Source organism: Nomascus leucogenys, chromosome 3, assembly GCF_006542625.1.
Source record: "Nomascus leucogenys isolate Asia chromosome 3, Asia_NLE_v1, whole genome shotgun sequence".
NCBI lineage: Eukaryota > Metazoa > Chordata > Mammalia > Primates > Hylobatidae > Nomascus > Nomascus leucogenys.
In genome coordinates, this window is record NC_044383.1 from 98,565,006 (window position 1) to 98,579,371 (window position 14,366).

General features: G+C 42.1%; 1 protein-coding gene across 1 annotated transcript in view; it reads right to left on the minus strand.

Annotated features, from left to right (window-relative positions):
• Positions 1-14,366, minus strand: part of LAMA4 (laminin subunit alpha 4) — a 148,782-nt gene that overhangs the window by 53,341 nt on the left and 81,075 nt on the right. The window contains exons 11-13 of the mRNA XM_012506019.2: positions 13,388-13,555; positions 10,693-10,886; positions 3,306-3,422 (exon numbers count right to left, since the gene is read on the minus strand). Coding sequence (XP_012361473.2) covers positions 3,306-3,422; positions 10,693-10,886; positions 13,388-13,555 — 479 coding nt within the window. The remainder of the gene's footprint in view (positions 1-3,305; positions 3,423-10,692; positions 10,887-13,387; positions 13,556-14,366) is intronic.

The window sequence follows — 14,366 nt, forward strand, 5'->3', positions numbered from 1 at the left end:
GTGGGTCTGAGCCGGGTCAGGTAGGGACTCATGGGCCATGACAAAATGAGCTTGTTTCTTACTTTAAGTGCCACTGGGGAGTGTATATAGTAGAAATAATGTTGGTTATGTTTTTAAAGGATTGTTCTGCTGCTGCATAGAGAGTATGTCTTGAAGGACAAGAGTGGAGACAGTTGGATCAGCTAGGAGGCTCTGGTGGCAATTTAAACTGTAGATGAGGCGACTTGGACCAAAGAGCAGCAATAGAGACAAGGAAAGTGTTCAGAAATCAAGATTCAAGGCCTGGTGTGGTGGCTCATGCCGGTAATCCCAGCACTCTGGGAGGCCAAGGCAGGTGGATCATCTGAGGTCAGGAGTTCGAAACCAGTCTGGCCAGCATGGTGAAAATCCATCTCTACTAAAAATACAAAAAATTAGCTGGGCATGGTGGTGGACGCCTGTAATCCCAGCTACTCGGGAGGCTGAGGCAGGAGAATTGCTTGAACTTAGGAGGCAGAGGTTGCAGTGAGCCGAGGTCACTCCATTGCACTCCAGCCTGGGTAACAAGGATGAAGCCATATCTCAAAAAAAATAATAATAATAAAAAAATAAGATAAAAAGAAAGAAAGAAATCAAGATTCATTTTAGAGATAAGGAGAAAGGAGAAAGCAGTAGTGACTCTGGAGTTTTGATTTGAGCAATTGGGTTGTGCCATTTATTGAGATGGGGAAGACTGGGGAAGGAGTGGGTTTTATTTAAGACATGTCAAGTTTGATATGTCTATTATTAATACATGGTAGATGAGACTGTGACTTTATTACAATTGTACTGAGTTCTGACTTGAAAATGTCAAGTAATAATGTCGGATATAGGAGTTTGGAATTCCGTGGAGGTGTCATAGCTGGAGGTATAATTGTGTAATCATCGGTGTGTAATTGTTCTTTAAAGCCAAGGGAGTCAATGAGATCAGCTAGGGAGAGAGTATAGGTAGAAAAGAAGATGTAGGACCAAGCACAGAGCCATTCATTATCCAGAGCAGAGATCAACACGGCCCAGTGTCAAGTGCAGCTCAAATCTTTTTTTTTTTTTTTCTGAGACAGGGTCTCACCTTGTCACCCAGGCTGGAGTGCAGAGGCACCATCACGGCTCACTGCAGCTTCCACTTCCCGGGCTCAAGTGATCCTCCCATCTCAGCCTCCTGAGCAGCTGGGACTGTAGGCATGCACCACCATGCCTAGCTAATTAAAAAATTTTTTTCTTTTTTTGTAGAGATGGGGGTCTCACTATGTTGCCCAGGCTGGTCTTGAACTCCTGGGTTCAAGCACTCTCCCGCACCTTGGCCTCCCAGAGTGCTGGGGTTAGAGGCGTGAGCCACTGCACCCAACCAAAGCCTGTTGAGCTGAGAATATATCTTACATATTTAAGCGGTTGTAAAAAAAATTAAAAACAAACAAAAGCAGGAAAAAAATAAGAGACAGTGGTTGTACGTGGCCTGCAGAGCCTAAAATATTGACCACTTAGAGGGTGTGCAGAGGCGAGGCTAGCAAAGGGGGCTGGGAAGAAACCGCTAGCCAGGGGAGAAGGCCTGCGCGGTACCAGAGCAGCCAGGACAAGGGCGCCACCTGGTGTTTAGAGGAGGGAGGGCTGAGGAAGCCCGGGAGAGACAGGCGATCCCGGTTTTGGCTACAGGCGGGTCCCTGGTGACCTGGACAGGAACAGTCTCAGTGAAGGGGATGGAACCCCCTTCAGAAACGGCCGAGTATAGAGGACAGTGGGAGTCTGGGAGGTAGAAACAGCAGTGATAAGTCACTCGAGACATTTTGCTGTGAAGCTGAGCAGAATGGTAGGGCAGAAGTTAGAGGGGATGCATGCTTTATAAAAGATTTTTTTTACAGGGCTTTTTTCTTTTTGATATTTAAAAGATAGGAGATAGTACAGCACGTTTGTATGCTGATGGTAATGATTAAGTAAAGAATGAGAACTGGATGATTCAGAAGAAAGAGGGCATACCTTGAGGAGTGAAACCCTGCAACCTGTTTTCAAGGTGAGGAAGGTCGGGGTTCGGAGCACAGGGAGGGGGCGGGCAGGAGAAGGAATGCTTACAACGGAAGGGAGGCAGAGGTGTGGGTGCAGATGCAGGCGGGCCGGCGGATTTGAGGAGGAAGGATGAAGGCAGTTCTCTTCTGTTTGCTTCTAATTTTTAGAGAGCAGGAAGCCAAGCCACCAGGCAGAACTGATAGTATGGGAAGTGGGTTCCCACCAGTCGCATGCAGCTGCTCTGGTATGGCCATGGTGCTGGGGATGAGTCAGAAATCTCAGGTAGGTACAACAGAGGAACAGGCAGATATGGTAGCTAAGGGTATTTTGAAAGAATGATTATGTTGATAATTTGAGCTGCTTAAGGAGGGAAGAAAGCACATGAGAGGGGTAGGGTAAAAAAGGCAGGGAGGTCTCCATGTGGCCAGAGAATGACTGGAGTGGGCATTCTAGAGTAAGTGAGATAGGAGATGGTGCTCTGGGAAAGAGGTGCTTGAAACTAGGGTTTGGGAGGAGGTACTGTTGCTGAGGACAAGATCTGGATATGGCCATAGGCGGGATAACAGAGGTGGATTGGAGGATAAGCTTGCTGGAAAGGGCAAGTTCAAGGAGCTGGAGGTCAGAGAGTCAGTGACTTCATCCATATGGATTTTGCTGTCACCAAGGAGAGTGATGGGAGTCAGGTTGGCGAGAAAGACAGTTTGGTGCTGAAATAGTCAAAGGATGAGATGACAATCAAATGACCTTAAAGTGGTATCTTTTGAAAGGTAACAAAAATGAGCTGAAAGTAATTTCATGATAGTTCAGGTCACTGCATTTTATTGGAAATTTTCTACTTTTACAAAATGTGACTTTTATTGATTTTGAATGCCAGATTTATCAAACACAACTTTGTGAGTGAAGAGTGAATAAGATGGATTGAGAGCAGCACTTTCAATAGAACTCTCTGCAAGAAGTTCCACTATATTCAGCGGCACAATGCCTGTTTCTACCCAATGCTTGTGCCACTGAATATAGCAGCTGCTAGCTATGTGGCTGCTGAGGACTTGAAATGTGGCTAATGTGACTGAAGAATTAAAATTTTAATTTTATTTACTTTTAAATAATTTAAGTTTAAGTAGTCATATGTGGCTAGTGGCCATCGTACAGTGCAAGAAACTAAAACATTCAGTCATCTGATCTTTATAATGCCTGCTCACTTGATAGATCTGAATTTATTATTCTGTGACACCGGGCTGCTGTTGTAACCTGCTGGAAATACAAACCTGAACAAGTACATGCGTCCTTACCTTTATTATATCATCAAGTTCTGAAAGAGTTAGGCGAGGTGTTGTCAGAGAGTCTGCAGATGTGCTCAGAGACATGTTCACCACTTCCATTTGTTCCCGCACTCTTTCCTGTTGTTTCTGCAGGAAGGAAGAGTAAGGGAGAGCAAAGTGAACATGTCTTTAGGGCAAGCATCGGGGAGAGCAGTAAATGTCAACTTGCTCTCTCTGGACTCAGACAAATCTGTGTTCACATCCCAGTTCCATCCTTGCTGTGTGCCTTTGGGGAATGCTACCTGTTTGATGCTGCTTTCTCATTTATAATATGGAGATAACAACAGTAAGAATCTTGGGAGATTAGACGCACGGAGGATTATTATAATACCGTCATTTCAAAGAGAGCTAGAGTCTTAGAGACGGCATTTGACTCTTTTTCCCAGAATATAAAGGAGGACTATGGAGACAGGATTGAACACAGGCTCTATATTTGCAGTGATTGGAATATGAATTAATTCAAAAAGTATTTATCATGTGCCAGCTCTGGGCCTGACACAAACAGCCCATTTGGACAGGAACAGAGAATATACAAAAATAATCTTAATGTCCTTTTAAAAATTAAAAATGGCCCTACTATTACAGCATCAAATTTTAATCTTGCTTCATACCACTCAGAGCTCTTTATTGTAAATGCTCAGATGTTTTGAGAAGGGAAAGTAAATATTAATACATGTCTTGATGAGTACTTTAATTTCTACCTTCACTTTTAGGTTCTAGAGGCAGGGACACTGTGATTCTGAAGAAAAATTATGGGGCTTCCAATGAGTTTAGAGTTTGAAAGAAACATAGAAAGAAACTTTAGAAGGGAAAAGTAAAAGACTCATTTTACAATTTGAGTGAAAAATGAGTTGAAGTTACCTTAGAAATAGTAACTTAAGTTAGAATTGAAATATACATTACAGTGTAATCTAGGATATCATAGAAATAATTAAGAAGCTTAGATAGAGAAGGAAATACTTTAAAACTTTTTAAGTTCATCTTAATGTCCTTTCTTACTCTCTGCCATCTTTCCTGACTTAGTGAAAAGGAAGAATGGAACCCATCTTCTCCAAATATGTTGCTATAGGGTAGATGTAGGTCTAGAGACAGAAAAGAATCACATTTGAACATCCTCTTAATGCAAGAACATTTTTAAAGAATCAATTTCCCCTGAATATCCATCAAGCCTAATACAGTGTGACTATCTGAGATCAATTATTCTTATCTTTACAAAGACTGGAGTTATACAGCTGTGGACAAAAGCAATACCGTAAAATATGTGTATTAAAGTACGTAAAAGAAGGGAGTTGAAAAAAGGTTGGTATTATTTACCTCTCACAGAACTGTTTTCCTTTTACAGTGTTCTTTACCCCTTCTGTAAGTTCTTTCTGGGTGACTGCGGGAGAACACTGATAACACCCTGAAGTCAGAGACAGGCTTCAAAGCTGTGTGCTAATAGCACTGCATAAAAGCTTATTTGCAGTAGGTGAAAAACAATACGCTTCAAGTTAATGAGTTTCTCCCACTTACCATATATAGCATTAGACAGAAATGAATAAAATTAGCTTTGAAAGAAATAAAGATATTTCCACAGAAAAGTGGTCAACTTGAACAAAGTAAAATGTTGAAAACTGATAATTATGAAAATGACTTAATTGTCACTATTCAGCATGCTTCATTGTGCCTATCACATATGCAAAAAAATAGAAAAATTTCCACGGTCAAAAGCGACAACAACAACAACAAAAACAACAAAAAACAGTCCTGGGGAGGTAAAGCTTGGGTATATAATAATCCCTAAACAGATTTTAATCATTCTGTTACCCTTTGGAGTTAGAGGTAAGATGACAAAATAATGTAATTGCTAGTTGTATGGCTAGTGTTGGCATATGTCAAAATGATTAAGCTCTGTGGGGACTTTTTTGGTTTTGTATGTTAACTGAAATTTTGGGATTACTCTTTTCTAGCCCATGCTGTAGGTGTAACAGTGAAATGTAAAATTAAAACACTTAAATTTGGGCTGGGTGTGGTGGCGCACGTCTGTAATCCCAGCTACTCGGGAGGCTGAGGCAACAGAATTGCTTGAACCCAGGAGGTGGAGGTTGTGGTGAGCTAAGATTGTGCCACTGTACTCCAGCATGGGTTACAGAGTAAGACTGTGTCTCAAAACAACAACAACAAACCCACTGAAGTTTGTTTTCTAAAACACATAGTCAAATTCCAGTAAGGTCAGATCCATTCAAATCTATTTGTCATAGGAAAGACTATAAATAAAAAATTCTGTTGGAAGGAATTGAAATTTCATGATATTTAAATATGCAAAAGTATGCAAAAGAATGGTGAAAGTAGTGTTTAGTAATTTAGAAGTCCAAGTTAATATGAAATAAATAAGAGTATTTGTAATCATGAAGAACCAGTGTACATAAATCAAATCTGTATTACTTGAGAGTAGTGCTGCAAGCATTTGTCCATCCATCTGTTCATACAAATGTAACAAATGCAAGTTATCGTGTTTGGTGCTAGGAAGATATAATTTGTGCAAGGCAGGGGTGCCGCCCTTGAATGCTCACGGTCTAGTGGGGTTAGACTAGATGCAAGCCATCACACACACACACACACACACACACACACACACGGTTATGCATTCAGAAATTAAGAGTGACTCTGCCGGGTGCGGTGGCTCACGCCTGTAATCCCAGGACTTTGGGAAGCCAAGGCGGGTGGATCACAAGGTCAGGAGATGGAGACCATTCTGCCTAACACATGGTGAAACCCCATCTCTACTAAAAATAGAAAAAATTAGCCGGGCGTGGTGGCAGGCGCCTGTAGTCCCAGCTACTCGGGAGGCTGAGACAGGAGAATGGCGTGAATCCAGGAGGTGGAGCTTGCAGTGAGCCCAGATAGCACCACTGCTCTCCAGCCTGGGTGACAGAGCGAGACTCTGTCTCAAAAAAAAAAAAAAAAAAGGTGACTCCTAGACAGGAACATAGAAGAATATATGCTGAGTGTGATGAAGCCTGGTGATCATTCCAGTGGTTCAACCAATGGCTGCACCAGTAGAGAGGAAGGAAGGACTCCTTCTGGCAGCTAGTGTTCTTTTTTTTTTGAAGTGGAGTTTCAGTCTTGTCACTCAGGCTAGAGTGCAATGGCACAATCTCAACTCACTGCAACCTCTGCCTCCTGGGTTCAAGCAATTCTCCTGTCTCAGCCTCCCAAGTAGCTGGGATTACAGGCGCTGCAACCATGCCTGGCTAATTTTTGTATTTTTAGTAGAGACGGGGTTTCACCAGGTTGACCAGGCTGATCTCGAACTCCTGACCTCAGGTGATTCAGCCGCCTTGGCCTCCCAAAGTGCAGGGATTACAGGCATGAGCCACCGAGCCAGCGTTCTTAACCCAGGGTTAAGGTGGACTATCTGAACTTGCCTGTCAATATTATATGTGTGAACACAAGTGCATATTTTTCTCAAGGCAGGGATATGTATGTGTGTGTATGTGTGCGTGCGCATGTGTTTGTGTGTGTGTCTGTGCGTGCACATGTTCCATAGTTTTCACTGAATTCTCAAAAGGATGTAAGACTGCAGCAATGTAGGAACCACTGGACTCGAATGAGTAGGCGAGGCACTCTACGGAGGGAGACACTTAACCTGGCTTAAAGGCTAGACAGAATTACTCATAGATTGGAGAGATGAGCAAAGGAGACACCATGAGCAAAGGCATTAAGAAGAAAATGTGCATGGTCTCCAGCGGCTAAGAGGCAGAGTTTGTACAAAAGTCAAGAAATACCACTGGAACAGTAGGTGGACTCAGACCATGGGTGGCTGAGGAACTTACCTTTCTTAAGTAGGAAGCCATTGAAGGCATTTGATGAAGGTTGATTATATAGTTTCTATACATTTAGAGAGATACCTTGAAATTGAATCTGGCAGTAATCTCAAGGGGAGAGAAGCCAGGAGCCTAGGCAGGGGGCAGACCAAAATATCCACAAGTGAGACACAAAGGACTGGAGAAATCACTGCTCACAGAACCCCAGAGTAGGAGGGGCTGACTTAGACCCTGGGGACTTGGAGGGGAGAGGAGAACCCTGGACAAGAATGAGAAAGAATGAGAAAACAGGAAAGGAAATTGGTGGAAAAAAGGCGTTGATTTTCAGCAGGTAATAGCAAGGCTAATCCATGTGGCTATTCCTGCAGACAGACACAAATATGAAAGTCGTGCTGTGGGGCTCAGTTTTGAATAAGGATGCAGACCCACAAATAAATCCCTTTTAAGGACTGAAGCAGTGAGATTGGGTGAAGACACTGAGGGAGGAGATGGGGGCAAAAGGGTGCAACTGTGGCTAATTCCAGATCCATAAGTCAGGAAGAGGAAGGAGAACCGAGATGGAGCAGGACTTTCAAATTCCTCAACGCTATGCTGTTCCCTTCCTGAAATCTTGCTCATGCTGTTCATTTGTACGCAGTAGAAGGGTTTGTTTGGTAAAGTTAAAATGAGCACTACTATCTGTCTGAATCAAAAATGCCAAATTTTTGGTAGCCATATGCATGAAGTTTAAAAAAAACTGTGTAAGTTTATTTAAAAGCTATTTTGGCAATCATTCACTTGTAGAACTGAAGTCTCTTCATACAGGCAACACTGTCCTCTTGCTTGTTACATTTACAAAGTCCACTGTGTTCTGCACACACGCTGACATTTACTAACCACCAGCAAATTGGCTGGTTTGTGCCTATGTAGATACTTTGGCTCTCAGTTCATTGACTGTGTGCTCCCCTTTCTGATTATAAAATTTGCAAAGGACTTTCGGAGGTAAGATCTATTCCTAAAAATAAATCAGAAGAGAATTGAACATGTTAACACCCACTATATGTGTTCTCTAGCACAAGGCTATGTAGAAGACAAAGCACTTGGCTGAGATCGAGAACTCACAATCTAAAATGAGAACCAAATACAGTTTATCACTATCGGTAATATTAATAATAGGTCTTGCTTTTTTCTCAGCAATTAACATTACTCCCTGTGGCTAAGAGCACAGCTGTGGTCTGGCTGGGGTCTCCTGCAGGCCATTGCTTGCCCTTGTCCTCCCAGGACCGGTCTGGGTTGGCAGGTCCACTTCTCATTTCAGGGCTTGCAGTACTGAACTTAGTTCTGGGTCTTCATTGGTGAACCCTGGAAATTGTTGCATGAGGTTGCAGTGTTGTTTCTGTCTTACTTAAATGCTCTTAATCTTCTTTGGGAATAGAATAGTGTTATCCTGCAGGCTAGGGGTATGGGCTTAAATCTTTCAGGATGAGAAGAATCACTTATTACTTAGCACTGAAAATGCATCTTCAATAAACTTGGGCACAATCTGACAAAACTACAGAATCCCCAAATTGGAAAGTCCTTAAGGTTTTCATTACATCAACACATTTTTTACTGAGTTGTTACTTTGTGTCAGGCATTGTGCTAAATGCTCCATGATTCAAAGACAAAGAAGACACGATTCCCTTACTTTTTGGAGCCCTGAGTTCAATGGGGAAGACAGATACATTAGCAGATGATCACGATTCAGAAACAGAGCTGTGCCAAACATATTATGGGATTGGAGTACAGGGTAGGTCTCCTGGAGGAAGTAATGCCCGAGGTAAGACTTAAAGGATAAGTGAGGTTAGCCAGATGAGTAGAAAACAAAAAGCGGTCTCCATTCCAGGCAGGTGGGATTACTGGTAGTGTGATATTGCCTGAACCTAATGTGTGAGGCAGAGAACAGTAAGAGGTGAGGCTGAGGAGGCTGGTAGGGTCAGATCAGAGGGAGTCCCGCATGCCACGTGAAACAGCATAGGCTGTCCTATAGGACAGTGTCTTTCAGAGGTTAACAATGAATTATACATTGCAACCTGGTACACATATATAAGGCAGAACTGTGATGAAACCATATCTTACTATATATGTATACTTTGATATTTTCTATTCCCTTGATTTCATTTCCTTTTATCTGTCTCTTTTTTTTAAAAAAAAAAAGCTGCTGGTTACAACCCATGAAACTTATTTTGTAACCTGCGAAATGGCTCACAAGTTGCAGTATCAAAAGCACTGTTATAGGTGATGAGGAGAAATGAAAGGATTGATGAGCACACGCAGTTGTGGTCAGACTGTGACTAAGGTGAGCTGCTCTGGCAGGGTGGAGAGGATGGCTTGGAAGGAAGCAAGAATGGAGGAGAGAGAAGGGGAGACTGTTTTGGTTGAGAAACAATGAAAGCCAGAACTAGAGAAGTTGTAGAGGAATGGAAAAGAAGGAAGAGAGCTAAAACATATCAGATAGTAAACCTGGGAGGAACCTGTGGTGGACTGGATGTGGAGGAGGGAAAGGGGGACACTTCAAGGGTAAGGCGAGTCCCAGCTACTATCTTAAAACAGTATTTTGTGTTATACTTTTATTGTGTAAGATAATCATGCATTTGTTTAACAACAACAAAAAAATGTTATCCCAACTGTATTATTCTAAAAAATATTGGCTAGGGGTTTGCTCCCATTAGCAAATAGTGGTGATGAGTGCAATTAACTTTTATGGAAGAAATTTTACAAGGATTCTTACTGAGGGGCAATGATGGCTGAAAATCAGGCTAGAGAGCCTAGTTTAAGTGGCTTTTGCCAACCACAATAATACATAACTGAATTCGTGAATTTGCTCATAATTGGTTTCTATTCGTTCACAGTATTCTTTTCTCCCTAATCTTTTAAAATATGTTTGAACATGCATGTGTCATCCTATCAAAAGATGGCCCCTCTTGATGCTGGTGGCTGTGAATACATGCATTGCTTGAAGCGGACACATGACCACTACCAGTTCTCAGCTCTGTAGGTGTGGGCATGTACAAATTCTGGCCCCATGAGATGACCATCTTTGCAAGCTATGATCACGTCTGGGAATCCTCCTCACCGTCCTCTTTGCATTTGCATGGCCTTGGCAATTAGTCTCCTTATCCCTGCAGCTGCTGACCAGCCAGACTGTGAGATTTGCTTATCGTGCCTTTCCAAAAATTACATATACCCAGAACACATGGTTTTGAGATGCTTTGGCCTTCCAGTGCTCTCAGTATAAAAAAAGCTATGCATTGCTTACCTACTTGCAAGAACAACAGATCCATACACATGGACACAAGCACCAGAACTACTGCATTCTTATCAAAGCAAGAACTAGACAATTATCCTAGTTTCAACTTGATTTTAGGAACACACACGTTAGTAATTTATAGCATCAAAAAATACACCAATATTTTAAAATGTAACTATTTAAATATACGAATATTTAAACAAAATTTATATCAACTGCCCCTTCTTGGTGTACCATCACACTGCTGATGCTGAAATGCATTGATGGTGAGTGTCCACTGTACCTCGTGGTCCCGCTGCCTGGCTGCTGTGGCCCTGTTCATGTCTTCGGCATCCCTGACATGGTTAAGGGCCTGGTCAAGTGCTTCCTGGAGATCTGACAACTTAGCATTGTAGTCATCTAGCTGCTCCAGGACGACAGGAAACAGAGTGCGGGTCTCATTGTGCAGCCGCTGCCAGCTCTCAGCCTGGCTCAGTACTGGGAAGAAATGGAGATAAAGGCTCACTGTGGCTGTCTCCTGTTTGCTTCCATTCCTCCCAGCATTTTGCAAAGTTGCAAAATTCTCAGGCCATGCCTTCTTTAGCAATGGAGATTGCAGCTATTGTTCACAAAAATAGCTCCACCTTTTAGATTTGAAGTAAAAAATGCTAGTTTTTAGGGTTTGGGAGTCCCTGGATAACTGTCAGTTGAAAGAAAGGTTTGATTAGTTTTCCCATAGAGGTTGTGCTTTTTGTGAAAACCATGTCATTATACTATGCTTATTATTATCCAGATTATTAATAATTTTACTGTGTAAAGGGGACTTGGGTATAGTATGCTTTTTACTATTAAAAATAACCAAACTTATCTTGTCAGTAATAAGGCAAAATGGTGTTCATAACCACTCATTTTCTGTAGTTTCTCTAGGCAACCGTTTTTAGTTAGCTCTACTGGGTCAAATCCAAACCACGATTTTGGTGGAAAAAAGATTAAATGGCAATGACATGATATTCTTAAAATTTGCATGTGTCTTTTATTCTCTGCTCAAAGGCACATATGTTGAATATGTTAATTTCTGTTTTCTTCAGGGAATATTAGTTTGTCTTGTTGAGATTTTCTTCCATCACTGTAAGCAGAACACAAAAGTTCCTGGCTGAGTATAGAAAGTGTTGGAAAATGCATTCTAGGTGGAAGGAGGCCGAGTGGGAGACGTGATTGGTCCCACTTCTCCAGGGAAGCCTTGTTAAATTCCACAGGGGGCAACAAGCTTGGAAACATCTGACATTGACTGACATCAGAGCTCTAGCCTTTCTGAGTCTGACTCAGAACTGGGGCCTGAGATTCTTCTTTGGTTCTTATCATTTCTAAGACTTTACATATTTGCCACCATAATAAACCTGTATGTCAATAATGTCTTTCTACAGTATCCACAATAATTGTTAGCAGAAGTTGATAGTGACAGTTGTAGGAAAACGACCTACTGCCCTTTAACCCTTTTTGTGTCATTAGTCCCTTTGTAATCGAACGAAGCCTTCAGACCGCTTCTTAGAGTGTGCCCAAAATGCATACAATAAAATATATAGAACTTAAAAGGAGACTAATATATTTAAAAACTAAACGTAATATAATAATATATATGCTTCTTTACTAATCCCTTAACTAATAAGATCTAAAGGTGGATCTAATAGTTACCATAATTTTGAGTTATTGGTGAATTTAAACAGTGTTATGAGATATCAGCAGCAGCTAAAATATGATATGCAAATCTGTGATTTCTTCCGTTGATTGTGTAGATTAAACCAATTGTTTGTAGCTCTTCCAATCAAGAGTGGAGTCTATCTCTCTACTCCTTGAGTCTGGGCTGGTCTTGATCAGTAAAATGGATGTGGCACTGCTGAGCTCCAAGCCTAGGCTTAAGAGACTGTGTGCTTTTCATTCTTGCCCTCTTAAAGCTGCTGTTATGTGAACAACCTGGACTAGCCTTGTTGAGTTAAGACCCCACATGGAGGGAGAGGCCCAGCCTTCCCAGCCAGCCCCAGACATCTGAGTGAGCTCAGCCAATACACATCACATGGAGCAGAGATGAGCTGTCCAGGTTGAGTCCAGCCTGAATTGCCAACCCATGAAAGCATGAGCAATAAATAGTTATTGTTTTAAATGAATACATTTGGGGTGGTTTTTGTTTTGTTTTGTTTTGGGAGCTGGAGTCTTGCTCTGTCACCAGGCTGGAGTGCAGTGGCACAATCTTGGCTCACTGCAACCTCTGCCTCCTGGGTTCAAACGATTCTCCTGCTTCAGCCTCCCTAGTAGCTGGGACTACAGGCGCATGCCACCACGCCCAGCTATTTTTTGTATTTTTAGTAGAGGTGGGGTTTCACCATACTGGCCAGGCTGGTCTCAAACTCCTGACCTTGTGATCTGCCCACCTTGGCCTCCCAAAGTGCTGGGATTACAGGCATGAGCCACCACGCCCGGCCTGGGCCTTGTTATAATAGTAATTGATAACTGATACAGTGATCAAGTGATAGATTCAATAATACTATTGTGGTTTGGTGCCTACACTCATTGCTGAAGGAAATGTTAAATTTCCACTGGAGGCTAGAAGATATTAAAGTCATTCATGGTCTTCACAGCATGAATGTTTCTGGGCTTGTAGCATTCTTGCCTTCTCAATAAAATTTCTTTTAATGTAGTTCTGGGAATTGGTTTCCTTTAGCCTTCCTTCTACTGTTTTATATGTTTTTCACCAACTGCTATAGATTCCTTGCGGCATCTCAGCTGTTTCTCAGGGGCTCAAAGTTGGGCCTGAATCTAAAAATCTTGGTTATAAAGTCAAGTTGGTCTGAATGATTCCCTGTGGCCACATGTAGATTCTAAATAGTTCTGAACACTGGAAATTGGTTGCTTTGACTATATGTTGCCCTAGGTTTAATGTGTGCTGTTGGACCCACAAAGAGGGCAAACATGTGCTGGGTCAGCTATGAGAGGAATTCACCTACATTCGTAAGCCTCATCTGCCTCCTCATCCACGAGCTCCCGTTGGGTGAAAAATGGTTGACGGCTTCTTATCTCCTCAAGCATGTTCTGGGCCAACACCAGCTTCTCAGAGATTTCCTTGGGGCTAAGTTCATGCTCTTCCCCATAATAGAGCATCTTGTTGTTGATCTCTGAAAGGAAGAACATGGTGAAACAAGGCAGCAGGGAGAGATGACCGGGCACTAGAAATGCAAGGGAGCGAGGGCTGTGGGCAAAGGGCAGGGCTGATCCTGAAATGGAAAGAGAGACTCATTCAAAGGCAGCATGCTAGTGTTCATGCTGTGAATCCCAGCAAGCATGGGAGCTCATCACCTATTCCACGAAGGAGAAAGACACGAGGAAACCACTAATCTCTGCTTCCCATGCGGTGTCTTCAGAATGGGAACTGGCTAATACAAAGCCTCCTCTGCTGTCATCCTCATCTGGTTTCCACAGTGATTCGAGAATGCTAATATTTAGCATTAAATATTGTAACTTGATATTCAAGGCATCCAGATCTACAGTCTTTGATCAGCCTTTTATATAACATACTTAACTTGGAGAAAATGCTCAGAGATCACTCCTGTCATGGGTGAGATTATTAATGTGTAGGAGTTATTAATTGTATTTTAGACAAAGATTTAATCAAAGCTTTAAGCCAAAATGAGAGCATATTGATAGCTGTCCAAATGCGTCTTTCAAATTATTTCACAGGCTAAATATAAAATGAGGGTTTGTTATAATATGATGTGAGCTTTTGCTCATTAATAGTTATTTTTTGGCAGTTGCTGTTTACCTTCTAGAGTGTGACTACTCTAGGTCATTTTCACCCCACTTCCATAAGTCGGGTGGAGAATTTTAGAACTGGAGGGACCACTGAGGCTCAAAGGGATTAGGTGACCTGTCTAAATATTAGCAGACTGAAATATTTCTTTGAATCCCTCATTCCTACTACATATGATG